Raw genomic sequence first — 12,565 nt, forward strand, 5'->3', positions numbered from 1 at the left:
GATGGTGGGGAGGTCAGTACCATCCCCAGTGTCCACCACTCTCTGTAGTCTCCTTTGTCCCTGGGCGTTTGAGTTATCATGCAGTGAATGTTTTTGCATGAAAATGTCGTGCTTCTCCGGCAGTACTGTGTCCGCAGAATAGACAAAGTTAAAAACACAATACCAATGATTGTTAATTCCTTTCTGTGTTTTAAAGTTTGGAAATTATGGAACAGATGGCCCTTCTCCAAGAGACATCATATGAAAAACTCTACAGATGGGCACAAGGTATGTCTGCTGTTAGAAGGTATTTCTGAAGTGAAGGATGGCTTTTGATTGAAGTAAACACAATTCATCAAGAACATTGTTGTCAGAGATTTGTAAAGTGATTGCTATTTAATGCTTTGACATAAATATTAACTTGAACATATAAAAAATATTTTTGTATTAAAGGCTTTTTTTCCATTTCTGGTACTGCTTAAATTAAATTGTTTTATTCCAGCTGGCCTTTTTTTGGATTAAGTTTGGGATAATTGTTTATGTGACACTCATCAGCCATACAGGCGACCCACTGGCGACATGTCGCGGGTGTTACCCCGCGAAACCCACGACATGTCGCCAAGGAGTCGCCTCTATGGTCGTGAGAAGTCTCCTAGTCACCCAAAGAGACGTAGTGTCTTTGTGGTCGCCGCAGAATTTTCAACATGTTGAACATTTTCGGTGACCTATGACGGGTGCCGGCAGTCGCCAAAAAAGTCGCGTAAGTGGGAGAGGCCCTTGGAAAGCATACAGATATAGAGCAAGACAGCATGGAAACGAGACTTTTAGCCCAATCCGTCCATGCTGACCAAGGTACCCCATCTAGGCTAGACACTTTGACCCTATCCCTCTAAACCTTTCCTATCAATACACATAGAAACATAGAAAATAGGTGCAGGAGGAGGCCATTCAGCCCTTCAAGCCAGCACCGCCATTCATTGTGATCATGGCTGATCGTCCCCTATCAATAACCCGTGCCTGCCTTCTCCCCATATCCTTTGACTCCACTAGCCCCTAGAGCTCTATCTAACTCTCTCTTAAATCCATCCAGTGATTTGGCCTCCACTGCCCTCAGTGGCAGGGAATTCCACAAATTCACAACTCTCTGGGTGAAAACGTTTTTTCTCACCTCAGTCTTAAATGACCTCCCCTTTATTCTAAGACTGTGGCCCCTGGTTCTGGACTCGCCCAACATTGGGAACATTTTTCCTGCATCTAGCTTGTCCAGTCCTTTTATAATTTTATATGTTTCTATAAGAATCCCGCTTATCCTTCTAAACTCCAGTGAACACAAGCCTAGTCTTTTCAATCTTTCCTCATATGACAGTCCCGCCATCCCAGGGATCAATCTCGTGAACCTACGCTGCACTGCCTCAATCACAAGGATGTCCTTCCTCAAATTAGGAGACCAAAACGGAACACAATACTCCAGATGTGGTCTCACCAGAGCCCTATACAACTGCAAAAGAACCTCTTTACTCCTATACTGAAAGCCTCTTGTGATGAAGGCCAACATTCCATTAGCTTTCTTCACTGCCTGCTGTACCTGCATGCCAACTTTCAGTGACCGGTGTACAAGGACACCCAGGTCTCGCTGTACCTCACCCTTACCTAACCTAACCCCATTGAGATAATAATCTGCCCCCTTGTTTTTGCCGCCAAAGTGGATAACCTCACATTTATCTATATTATACTGCATCTGCCACACATCTGCCCACTCACTCAACCTGTCCAGGTCACCCTGCAACCTCCTAACATCCTCTTCACAGTTCACACTGCCACCCAGCTTTGTGTCATCCGCAAACTTGCTAGTGTTGCTCTTAATTCCCTCTTCCAAATCATTAATATATATGGTAAATAGTTGCGTCTCCAACACCGAGCCTTGCGGCACTCCACTCGCCACTGCCTGCCATTCTTCTACTCTTTGCTTCCGGTCTGCCAACCAATTTTCTATCCATGTCAACACCCTACCCCCAATACCTGTTCAAAATGTAGAAACAATGAACTGCAGATGCTGGGTTTATACCAAAGATTGACACAAAGTGCTGCCTACCTCAGCAGGCCAGATAGCATCTCTAAAGAAAAAGGATAATGACGCTTTGGGTCGGGATCCTTCTTCTGACTCCTGACCCGAAACTTCACCCATCCTTTTTCTCCAGATATGCTACCTGACCCGTACTCCTGCACTTTGTGTCTATCTTTAGTGCGTCTGTCTAAATGTATTTTAAATGTTGTTATGTATGTACATGCCTCAACGACCGCCTTTGGCAAATCGTTCCAAAAACCCCGCACCCTCTGTGTGAAAACTGCTCCTCAGGTTCCTCTCACCTTAAACCTTTGTTCTCTGGTTCTGATTCCCCTACTCTAGGTGCATTCACCCTATCTATTCCCCTTGTGGTATTATGCACCTCCCTAAGATCACCCTTCAGCCTCCTGCATTCCAAGAGTAAAGTCGTACCCTGCCCAACCTCTCCCTATAAATCACTAAATCACTGCTCTCTAATTCTTGATTCTCTTATCCCGAGAGAGAAAATCTCTGTGCATTCAAAATGTATCCATAAATGCTGAAAACATAAGCATGGGTAATAACACTGGGAATATTCCTTTTGTTTTTTGTTCCAGCTGATTGCAGAACTCTGACACAGGAGACCTGTGATATTTCTCCAGCACAAACACGAGCAATGGAGGCTCTCCAGGACAGACCTATACTCTACAAGTCAGTGTGCAGGAAGGAACCCCAGATGCTGGCTTACACCGAAGATAGACGCAAATTGCTTGAGTAACTCAGCAGGACAGGCAGTCAGAAGAAGGGTCTCGACCCGAAACGTCACCCATGTCTTTTCTCCAGAGACGCTGCCTGTCACGCTAAGTTACTCCAGAATTTTGTGTCTATCTACGTCAATGTTGTCTTCACCACATGACTCTGCATCGAGGCTTTCTAAACAAGAACGCTCATTATATAATTGCACCGTGTTTAATAACATTTTAGGTTTTCATCCATTGGTCTAGGCATGAACCTAGAATTATATTGTCTCTTCTTTTATCTTTATCAATCTCTCAATTTCACTCTCCAATTCACTATTTCATTCTGGATAAAGTCACAGAGCTGTACAGCATGGAAACAGGCCCTTCGGCCCACCTTCTCCATGCTGACCAAGTTGGCATATTGGGGAGTCTAAATCTTAACCACTAATTATACCACACCAGTAGCGTAATGACTTCTGAATCTAATTCAAATCAGATTCTTGGGTCCTTCTGAGATAAGAATAGCATTTATTGTTTAGTTTAGTTACAGAGATACAGTGCGGACACAGGCCCTTTGGCCCTCCGAGTCCGCGCTGACCAGCGATTCCCGTATGCTAACACCATCCTACACACACACTAGGGACAATTAAACATTTTTTTTTACCGAAGCCAATTAACCTACAAACATGCACGTCTTTGGAGTGTGGGAGGAAACCAGAGCACCCGGGGAAAACCCACTCAGGCCACGGGGCGAACATACAAACTCTGTACAGATAGCACCCGAGGTCAGGATCAAATCTGGGTCTCTGGTGTTGTAAGGCAGCAACTCTGCTGCTGTGCCACCTGTTCAATGCAATGAGTGGTAACATTTTGACAATATAATATTATGTTAGCTTCTTGGTGAGTCTAGAATGATTGAGCAATACAGCATTGTAATAGGCTCTTTGGCCCAACTCATCTATGCTGACCTAGATGGTTCTTGACTCCCCTCCCCTGGGTAAAAGGCTCTGGGCATTCACCCTATCTTTTCCCATCGAGATATTATACACCGCTATAAGCTCGACCCTCAACTTCCTGCACTCCAAGGATTAAAGTCCTAACCTGACCAACCTCTCCTTGTAGTTCAGGAGCTCAGTCCTGGCAACATCCTTGTAAATCTTCTCTGCGCTCTTTGCAACTCAATGGCATCTTTCCTATACTTTATGAATGTGACATAATTCAAATATATTTCAAAGTACTGTGGATTTCAAAATGATTCATGAATGTTTAAACTGTTGTTAGAATATGATGTGTATAATCATAAGATATTTTAAATATCAGTAATGTTTTTTCTTAAATTTGCTCTCTGTCAGAATCCGTCAAGGTGATTAAGTGCTGATCTAGTTTGCCTGACACCAGGGATCTTACTAACTAGTGGGGAGTTACAGTGGGAAGAGGACGTCCATGCTATGGGATTTACTGAAGTTTGAGTGCAGCTTTCTTCAAATTGTTAGCGAGCATCATTACCTCACGGCCGGTCCCAGTGTTTACGCACTGACCAGCGAGCAAGCTCCACACAAAATGCTAGGGTAACTTAGCGGGCCAGGCAGCATCTCTGGAGACAAGGAATGGGTGACGTTTCACCTTTGACTTCAGCTGACCATGAGTGACTAAGTTTATAACAGTACTTGTGGAATAAAAGATGTGAAGAGTAGCAATTGGGAAAAAGACTCAGCAGGTCAGGCAGTATCTGTGGAGGGAATGGAATGGAGGGGACTACCCTTCTGCAGAGTATTTTTGTGTTGGATAGAGAGGAAGTACCGTAGGTGGTGGTTGGGGCTGAACTGGGAGGCCTGGGACTGGGGATGGAAGCCACACGGGGCTTGAAGGAGGCGCAGGCAAGTGTTGAGGAAACACACATGGCTGTGGTAGCGAGTCAGGGTCAGAACATGGTCATAGAGCAGGACAGCAGCAGGAATCTCAAGAGGGGGAGCTGTGAGCGAGGGTCTCACAGAGGGGCAGCACGGTGGCACAACGGAGGAGCTGCTGCCTTACAGCACCAGAGACCTTGGTTCGATCCTGCTGTCTGTACGGAGTTTGTACTCGCACGGGTTTTCTCCGGGTGCTCCGGTATCGCCGGTCACCACAGACTCGGTGGCCTGTTTCCGTGCTGCGTCTCTAAACTAAGAACTCCCGTCAGAGAGAGGAGGAGAACTTTTCAAAGTAGGCTTACCTCAGGGAGATTTAGCAGTGAAGCAGTAAAATAGAGACACAAGGAACTGCAGATGCCGGCTTACAGAAAAAGGCACAAACTGCTGGAGTAACTCAGCGGGTTAGGCATCCTCTGTGCAGAACATATATAAACACACGTGCCCGTGGTAGTGTCTGGGTCAGAACATGGTGGGAGAACAGAAGAGCACGAGCAATGACCAATGGGGAGCCGTGAGAGAGGGTCTCACAGATAAACTTTGTGTTTAAAGTGAAAACAATTATTCCAGACGTTAACATTTTGAAAAATATATGATACCACAAAGTAACTCTGTAAATGGGATAATTCAGGAAGCTAATCTGTTGTGAAATAACTACTCATTTAACGTTAATGCAAATTCATTTCTGCCTTTTCCATTTTCCCATTGCTGCTTGTCATTTTGTGTGTGTTTCCTGCTCTAGCTACACACTGGATGAGTTTGGAACGGCGAGGAGAAGCGCAGTGGTGCGGGGTTTCATAGACGCTCTCACCAGAGGTGGGCCTGGCGGGACCCCTCGGCCCATTGAAATGCACTCCCACGACCCTCTACGGTACGGAACTCAGCGCAGTACAGCACAGGAGCAGGCCCTTCGGCCCACAATGTCCAAGCCCAATGTGAAGCCCAGTGAAACTAATCTCATTCACATGCACGTGATCCATATCTCACCGCTCCCCTGCATATCCATATGCCTATCTAAAAGTTTCTTATCGTATTTGCCTTCTCCACCACCCCTGGCAGCCTGTTCCAGGCGCCCACCATTCTGTGTGTAAAAAAAAAACCTTGCTCCGTACATTTCCTTTAAACTTTGCCTCTTTCACCTTAACGTTATGCACTCTAGTCTTTGACATTTCCAACCGGGAGACCTGGATCCCTCATCATTTTTATATACTTCGCTCCTGTCTTCCCGCTCATTTTCCAACATTCCAGAGAAAACAATTCAAATTGTACGGAGGAATTTCTTTAGTCTGAGGGTGGTGAATCTGTGGAATTCATTGTCACAGCCGGCTGTGGAGGCCGTCAATGGACATTTTTAAAGCGGAGATTGACAGATTCGTGGTTAGTACGGGGGTCAGGGGTTATGGGGAGAAGGTGAATGGCGTTAGGACAATAGACAATAGGTGCAGGAGTAATCCATTCGAGCCAGCACCGCCATTCAATGTGATCATGGCTGATCATCCCCAATCAGTACCCCGTTCCTGCCTTTTCCCCATATCCCTTGAGTCCGCTATCTTTAAGAGCCCTATCTAACTCTCTCTTGAAAGCATCCAGAGAACCAGCCTCCACCGCCCTCTGAGGCAGAGAATTCCACAGACTCACAACCATCTGTGTGGAAATGTATTTCCTCATCTCCGTTCTAAATGACTTACTCCTTATTAGAGGGAGAGATAGATCAGCCATGATTGAATGGCTGAGTAGACTTGATGGGCCGAATGATCTAATTCTGCTCCTATAACTTATGAAATTTGTATGCCACTTGTATTGTCAATTGTATTGAACATATTTCATTGTGTTTGTTAATCCTAACTCTGCTAAACCTTGTGCTAACAGATATGTTGGAGACATGTTGGCGTGGTTGCACCAGGCAGCTGCTTCCGAGAAAGAACATCTTGAGGCTCTGCTGAAGCTCGTAACTTTGCAAGGTAATTGTTCACACATTGCAGTGGACGGCCCCCTCTTGGGGTTTGGCAGCAACGTCATACGATTGGAGTCTCTACAATCTTACAGTTTGTGGCGGCGCAGTGGCGCTTGTGCTGCTCCCTTTACAGCTCCAGAGGCCCGGGCTCGATCCTGCCCTCGTGTTCTGTCTGGATGGAGTTTGTATGTTCTCCCTGAGACTGCGTGGGTTTTCCCCGGGTGATCTGGTCTCCTCCCACACTCCAAGGACTTGTGGGTTTTGTAGGTTAATTGGCTTCAGAACATTATTTCGTAAGGCTATAATTACGCAGAATTATAATTACATGCTCCAATTCCTCCTCTGAATCTGGTTCATCCTGCTCCCTTTTGATGATGGAAAAGTCAAACTCAGTACACCAGGTGGCAGTCTATACATAGTCTCTCCGGATGTGAATAGAAATGTCCATTATAACAAGCCTGGCCGTGAAGTCCAAGTCACTGCTCTATATTCAGGCATTATCTCTGAATCAACCCTTGCTGTAATAGACCATGGTGGGGGGGGGGGGGGGGGGCGGTGCGTCATGGTGGGGGGGATGGGGGTGGTGTCCGTTATTGCCGATTGTCCGCTATAACCGAGTAAGGACGGGTAAATTTTAGCCCAAGGCCGGCCGGAAGAAACGTGGCATCGGAGGGGGGTGGGGGTTAAACAAGCGGGCATTCACAAGCCGGGAAGCTGCCGAGCCCCCGCACTCACACGCGATGCTACAGGGACGTGCCGGGTACTCATGACACCTTCATGCTGCTCGCTCTCTCCGCTCCTGTGACCGGAAGCTCCCACCAAGAGGTAACCTGGCGGAAGTGGGGGGATTGTACATCGGAAGCCTGGGTCCGCTAGAACCAAAATCTGTTATATAGGTCCGTTATCGCGATGGTTTACTGTACTCTGGGCCACTTGCGTATGGAAGATAAACCTTGATAAGGGCAGATCTCTGGCAAGCTGTTCCATTAATTGATGAGAGAATGTAAAAATCTGTCTGGAACGCGAGAATTACACCAATGGTAACTGGATTTAACTCTGGGAGGAGGTACCGCAGCATGAAGAGCGGGACAACCAGGTTCTGCAACAGCTTCATCCCCCAGGCCATAAGATTACTGAACAATCAACAAAACCGAGGCTAGAACTTTTTAAATATCGACACTTTAAAAAAAAAATGTTTTATATATATTTATTTTACAGAACCATGCACATGAGGCATTTTTTTGGACGCACCTAGCACTTTTACTTTTACTATTTACCTGATTGGAGAGTCAAATGCAACGAAATTTCGTTCAAGGTGCACTGTGTCTAGGTGTATATCTGAATGACAATAAAGTTTTCATTCATTCATTCATTAAGCATGTTAAGACCCTCAGTAGTACATGTATGTACTTTTCTTAAGTACGGAAGCATTAGCAAATCCACTTTTAAAAGTGATAAAAGCTCAGAACAGCTTTTAATATAATATAGACACACAGTGCTGGAGTAACTCAGAGGGTCAGGCAGCATCTCAGGAGAAAAGGAATAGGTGACGTTTCATGCCGGGCCCTTCATCAGACTGGAACAGTTTCTTCTTACAGCTTTTTATATAATTCTGCTGCAGCTATCTAAAAATGTTTGGCTCAGAAATGTATTTTTATAACATTTATGAAATGGTTAATCTCCCTGCAAGACACTCTGTGATATCACTAACTCTTGTGTTAATTTTAAGTAATACTGTTAGTTTTAACCAGAGCTTCAACTAAATGAAGCTGCAACTAAATGAACTAAATTCAACCATTCACATCAACATACTCTCGGTCCAGTACTCTTTCCAATTACAATGTTAACTGCACTTCCCAAAGACATTATGAAAAAATCATAAATTGGCCCTCTGTAAATTGTCGGGAGTGGATGAGAAAGTGGGATAACAGTGTGAACGGGTGATCGATGGTCGACATGGACTTGGCGGGCCAAAGGCCCCGTTTCCATGCTGTGTCTCTAAACTAAACTAAAAAGTGCATTGTTGTGAAAGTATTGCAACAGCTTTGTTAAGCTGTACTTTTATGTAAAGCACAATGTTATGATTACAGGTGTGGAAGAGAATATCCAGCAAATAGTGGGACACGTCACTGAAGGAGTGTGCAGACCTTTAAAGGTAACGGCCAGAGGTAGAAGAGTTTGATCTGACATTAAGTAGAACTACGCCCGCGGACATAACATTTAGTGAGGCTATTGGCTTTGTGACGACTTTCAGTTTATCCACACAGATCCTGCTACGTTTATGGTTGAAACACATGTTGGTACCTTCACGGTGTCTCAATAGACAATAGGTGCAGGAGTAGGCCATTCGGCCCTTCGAGCCAGCACCGCCATTCAATGTGATCATGGCTGATCATCCCCAATCAGTACCCCGTTCCTGCCTTCTCCCCATATCCCCTGACTCCGCTATTTTTTAAGAGCCCTATCTAGCTCTCTCTTGAAAGCATCCAGAGAACCGGCCTCCATCGCCCTCTGAGGCAGAGAATTCCACACTCACATGTTGATATGGTCATGCTGTCTCCACATGTGTTGGTATGGTCACAATGTCTCCACATATGTTGATATGATCACGGTGTCTCCACACGTGTTGGTATCATGATGGTGTTTGGGACAATGGGACTGAGGCCAAACGTCCAGCAACCAGTGTCCATCCAGTGTGCGCACATGCACGCCGACCGTAACAATTGGATAGGAAAGATTTCACTTATTTTCCAATTTGTTACTCTGTCCGTGTAGACAAAGTTATGCTTCAATAAAGGAGATTTACGAGGATGTTACCAGGACTCCAGGGCTTGAGCTAAAGGGGGAGGTTGAGCAGGCTGGGACCTTATTCCTTGGAGCGCAGGAGCTGAGGGGTGATCTTACAGAGGTGTATAAAATCATGAATGGAATAGATAGGCTTTTACAGAAGGCAGAGGAATGAACAGAAGAGGACATATGTTTAAGGTGAGAAGGGCAGCACGGTGACATAGCGGTAGAGTTGTTGCCTTACAGCGCTAGAGACCCGAGTTCGATCCTGACTATGGCTGCTGTCTGTACAGAGTTTGTACGTTGTCCCCGTGACCTGTGTGGGTTTTCTCCGGGAGCTCTGGTTTACTCCCACACTCTAAAGACATACAGATTTGTAGGCTAATTGTCTTGGTATATATATAAATTGTCCCTAGTGTGTGAAAGATAGTATTGACGTGCGGGGATCGCTGGTCGGCGCGGACTCGGTGAGCCGACGGGCCTGTTTTCCCGCAGTATCTCTGAAGTAAACTAAAAAAAAAGAGATTTAATAGGAACCTGAGGGGCAACCCTTTCACTCAGAGGGTGTTGTGTAAATGCAACTAGCTGGCAGAGGAGGTAGTTGAGGCAGGTACTATAACAACATTTAAAAGATACTTGGACAGGCACATGGATCTCACCCAACGTAAGATTCCACCACTCGCCAGTTCCCCCAACGCAAGCCGTTCCCCCAATGCAATATTGCACCACTCATGCATAGCCCCCAACTGCGTAGGCCCGGCTCATTTCTCCTCATCCCCCAGCACTCCCTCCCCCTCCTCTTCACCCTCCCTCTTCAATCCCTAGGAAGGGAGGGGGGGGGTAGAGAGGGAGGGGGTTAGAGAGGGTGGGGGGATCGAGAGGGAGGGGGGACAGGGAGGGAGGGAGGGGTGGAGAGGAAGGGGGATGGGGTAGAGAGGGAGGGGGTAGAGAGAGAGAGGAAAGAGGGGATAGACAGAGAGGGTAGAGGGAGAGGGCAAGGGAGGGGGTAGAGAGGGAGGGGGTAGAGAGGGAGGGGGTAGAGAGGGAGGGGGATAGAGAGGGTGAGGGTAGAAAGGGAGGGGACATCTCCCTCCTCCACCCCTCCCCATCTCCTCCACCCCCCCCCCCCCCCCGCCCCCATCTCCCTCTACCAGCCCACTCCCCATCCCATCTCTTTTCCCTACTCCTCCTCCTCTCCTCACTCCCATTCCCTGACCCAGGACCTACCCAGGTCATGGAGCAGCACCAGCGCCTGGAACTCGGCCTGGTTCTTGTACTCGGCCCGGCCAGGCCCTGGCTGTCGACTCCAGCCGTCAGCTCGGCCGCCGCCTGGGCTATAGTGCAGGCCCCGACTTCATCTCTGGGCTCGTCCCTGACCACAGTCTCAGGCTCGTCCTTGGTTCCAGCGGCAGCGGCTTTTTTGGCCCTGGTCACGGCCCATCCCAAGCCCCGGGCCCGGCCCTCACTCCAGCTCCAGCACCACCCTCCCCGTCGGGCATCGGCAGTGGCCGCCACTGCGAGCGAGCGCTGTAGTGCCCCACCCTCCCGGAGTGTCCCATCCTGCCTTGCAAGTCCATTGTGACGTCACTTGGGTGGTTTTCCCGAAATGGGTGAGTTTTTGGGCTGTTTTTAAAACTTTAAACGATTAAAAAGTTCAGAAATATAGGTGGGAATGCGACGGGATGATGTTTATTGCCTTGACAGGAAAAATGTGAGTCGAATGTGTGAAAATGGGAAGGCTTTGGCCTAGCGTTTGGAAGAAAATAGAAATTAACCAGATTGTGCCCAGATGACACACAACTCACACACACACACACACACACACACACACACACACACACACACACACACATACACACACACAAACAAGAGAAGAGTTTTAGTAATATAGATGGGCAGGCAAATAAGACTAGTGTAGATGGAGCATCTTGGTCGGTATGGATGAGTTGGGCCAAAGGACCCATTTCCATAACGTATGACTTTGACTCTAGCTAGGAACCTGAGCATAATTTCAGGCTAATTTGTCAGCTAGCTGGGGATGAGCTGAGGAGATATTGTCTATGTGTGGGTCAGCTAGAGTCAAAGTGTGGGAAATCTGCAGAATTCCCTGGCCCAGAGTTATGCTTCAGTGGACACGAGTGCAGGGATTTATGAGGATGTTGCCAGGACTCGAGGACCTGAGCTACAAGGGGAGGTTTGGCAGGCTAGGACTTTATTCTTTGGTGCGCACGCAGATGAGGGGTGATCTTATCGAGGCATATATAATCATGGGGTAAAGATAGGTCATTTACCCAGGGTAAGTGAATCAAGAACCAGAGGGCATAGGTTTAAGGTGAGAGGGGAAACTTCTATTGAATTGCAGCAAAAATTGAATTACTTTGACTCAGTTGTAATCAAGACCAACAAAAATACAGCCTTCCTAACTACTTGCTGTTCCCACTGGAATCCTTTTGTGAATTGTCAGTGGTTGGCAGAGCTAAAAATAGTTGCATTCAATTTGGTTCCACATTTTGAATGTGATTGTTTAATAGTTTTGTTTTGCTCTTGCTGACTGCCCAGCTGGTTAGTTTAGTTTTCTTTATGATTAGAATATTTGTGGAAGGAAGGAACTGCCGATGCGGGTTTAAACCAAAGATAGACACACAATGCTGGAGTAACTCAGCGAGACAGGCAGCATCTCTGGAGAGAAGGAATCAGTGATGTTTCGGGTTGAGACCCTTCTTCAGACTGTGTGTCAGGGAGAGGGAGACTATATTTTCACATTTTTAGATTTTTTAAATATTATAAAAACAGGAGGAAAGCCATGGAAGTCACACAGAGAATGTCTTAGTTTAGTTTAGTTTATTGTCACGTGTACCGAGGTGCAGTGAAAAACTTTTGTTGCTTGCTAACCAGTCAGCGGAAAGACAATGTATGAAACATAGAAACATAGAAAAAAGGTGCAGGAGGAGGCCATTCGGCCCTTCGAGCCAGCACCGCCATTCATTGTGATCATGGCTGATCGTCCTCATATCCCTTGACTCCACTAGCCCCTAGAGCTCTATCTAACTCTCTCTTAAATCCATCCAGTGACTTGGCCTCCACTGCCCTCTGTGGTAGGGAATTCCATAAATTCACAACTCTCTGGATGAAAAAGTTTTTTCTCACCTCAGTT

General features: G+C 46.7%; 1 protein-coding gene across 2 annotated transcripts in view; it reads left to right on the top strand.

The window, feature by feature from the left end:
- Positions 1 to 12,565, top strand: part of cog6 (component of oligomeric golgi complex 6) — a 79,495-nt gene that overhangs the window by 46,473 nt on the left and 20,457 nt on the right. For both annotated transcript variants that reach the window (XM_033022248.1, XM_033022249.1), the window contains 5 exons: positions 197 to 267; positions 2,641 to 2,734; positions 5,413 to 5,541; positions 6,540 to 6,631; positions 8,715 to 8,779. In XM_033022248.1, coding sequence (XP_032878139.1) covers positions 197 to 267; positions 2,641 to 2,734; positions 5,413 to 5,541; positions 6,540 to 6,631; positions 8,715 to 8,779 — 451 coding nt within the window. The remainder of the gene's footprint in view (positions 1 to 196; positions 268 to 2,640; positions 2,735 to 5,412; positions 5,542 to 6,539; positions 6,632 to 8,714; positions 8,780 to 12,565) is intronic.

This window comes from Amblyraja radiata, chromosome 6 (genome assembly GCF_010909765.2).
Source record: "Amblyraja radiata isolate CabotCenter1 chromosome 6, sAmbRad1.1.pri, whole genome shotgun sequence".
Lineage (NCBI taxonomy): Eukaryota > Metazoa > Chordata > Chondrichthyes > Rajiformes > Rajidae > Amblyraja > Amblyraja radiata.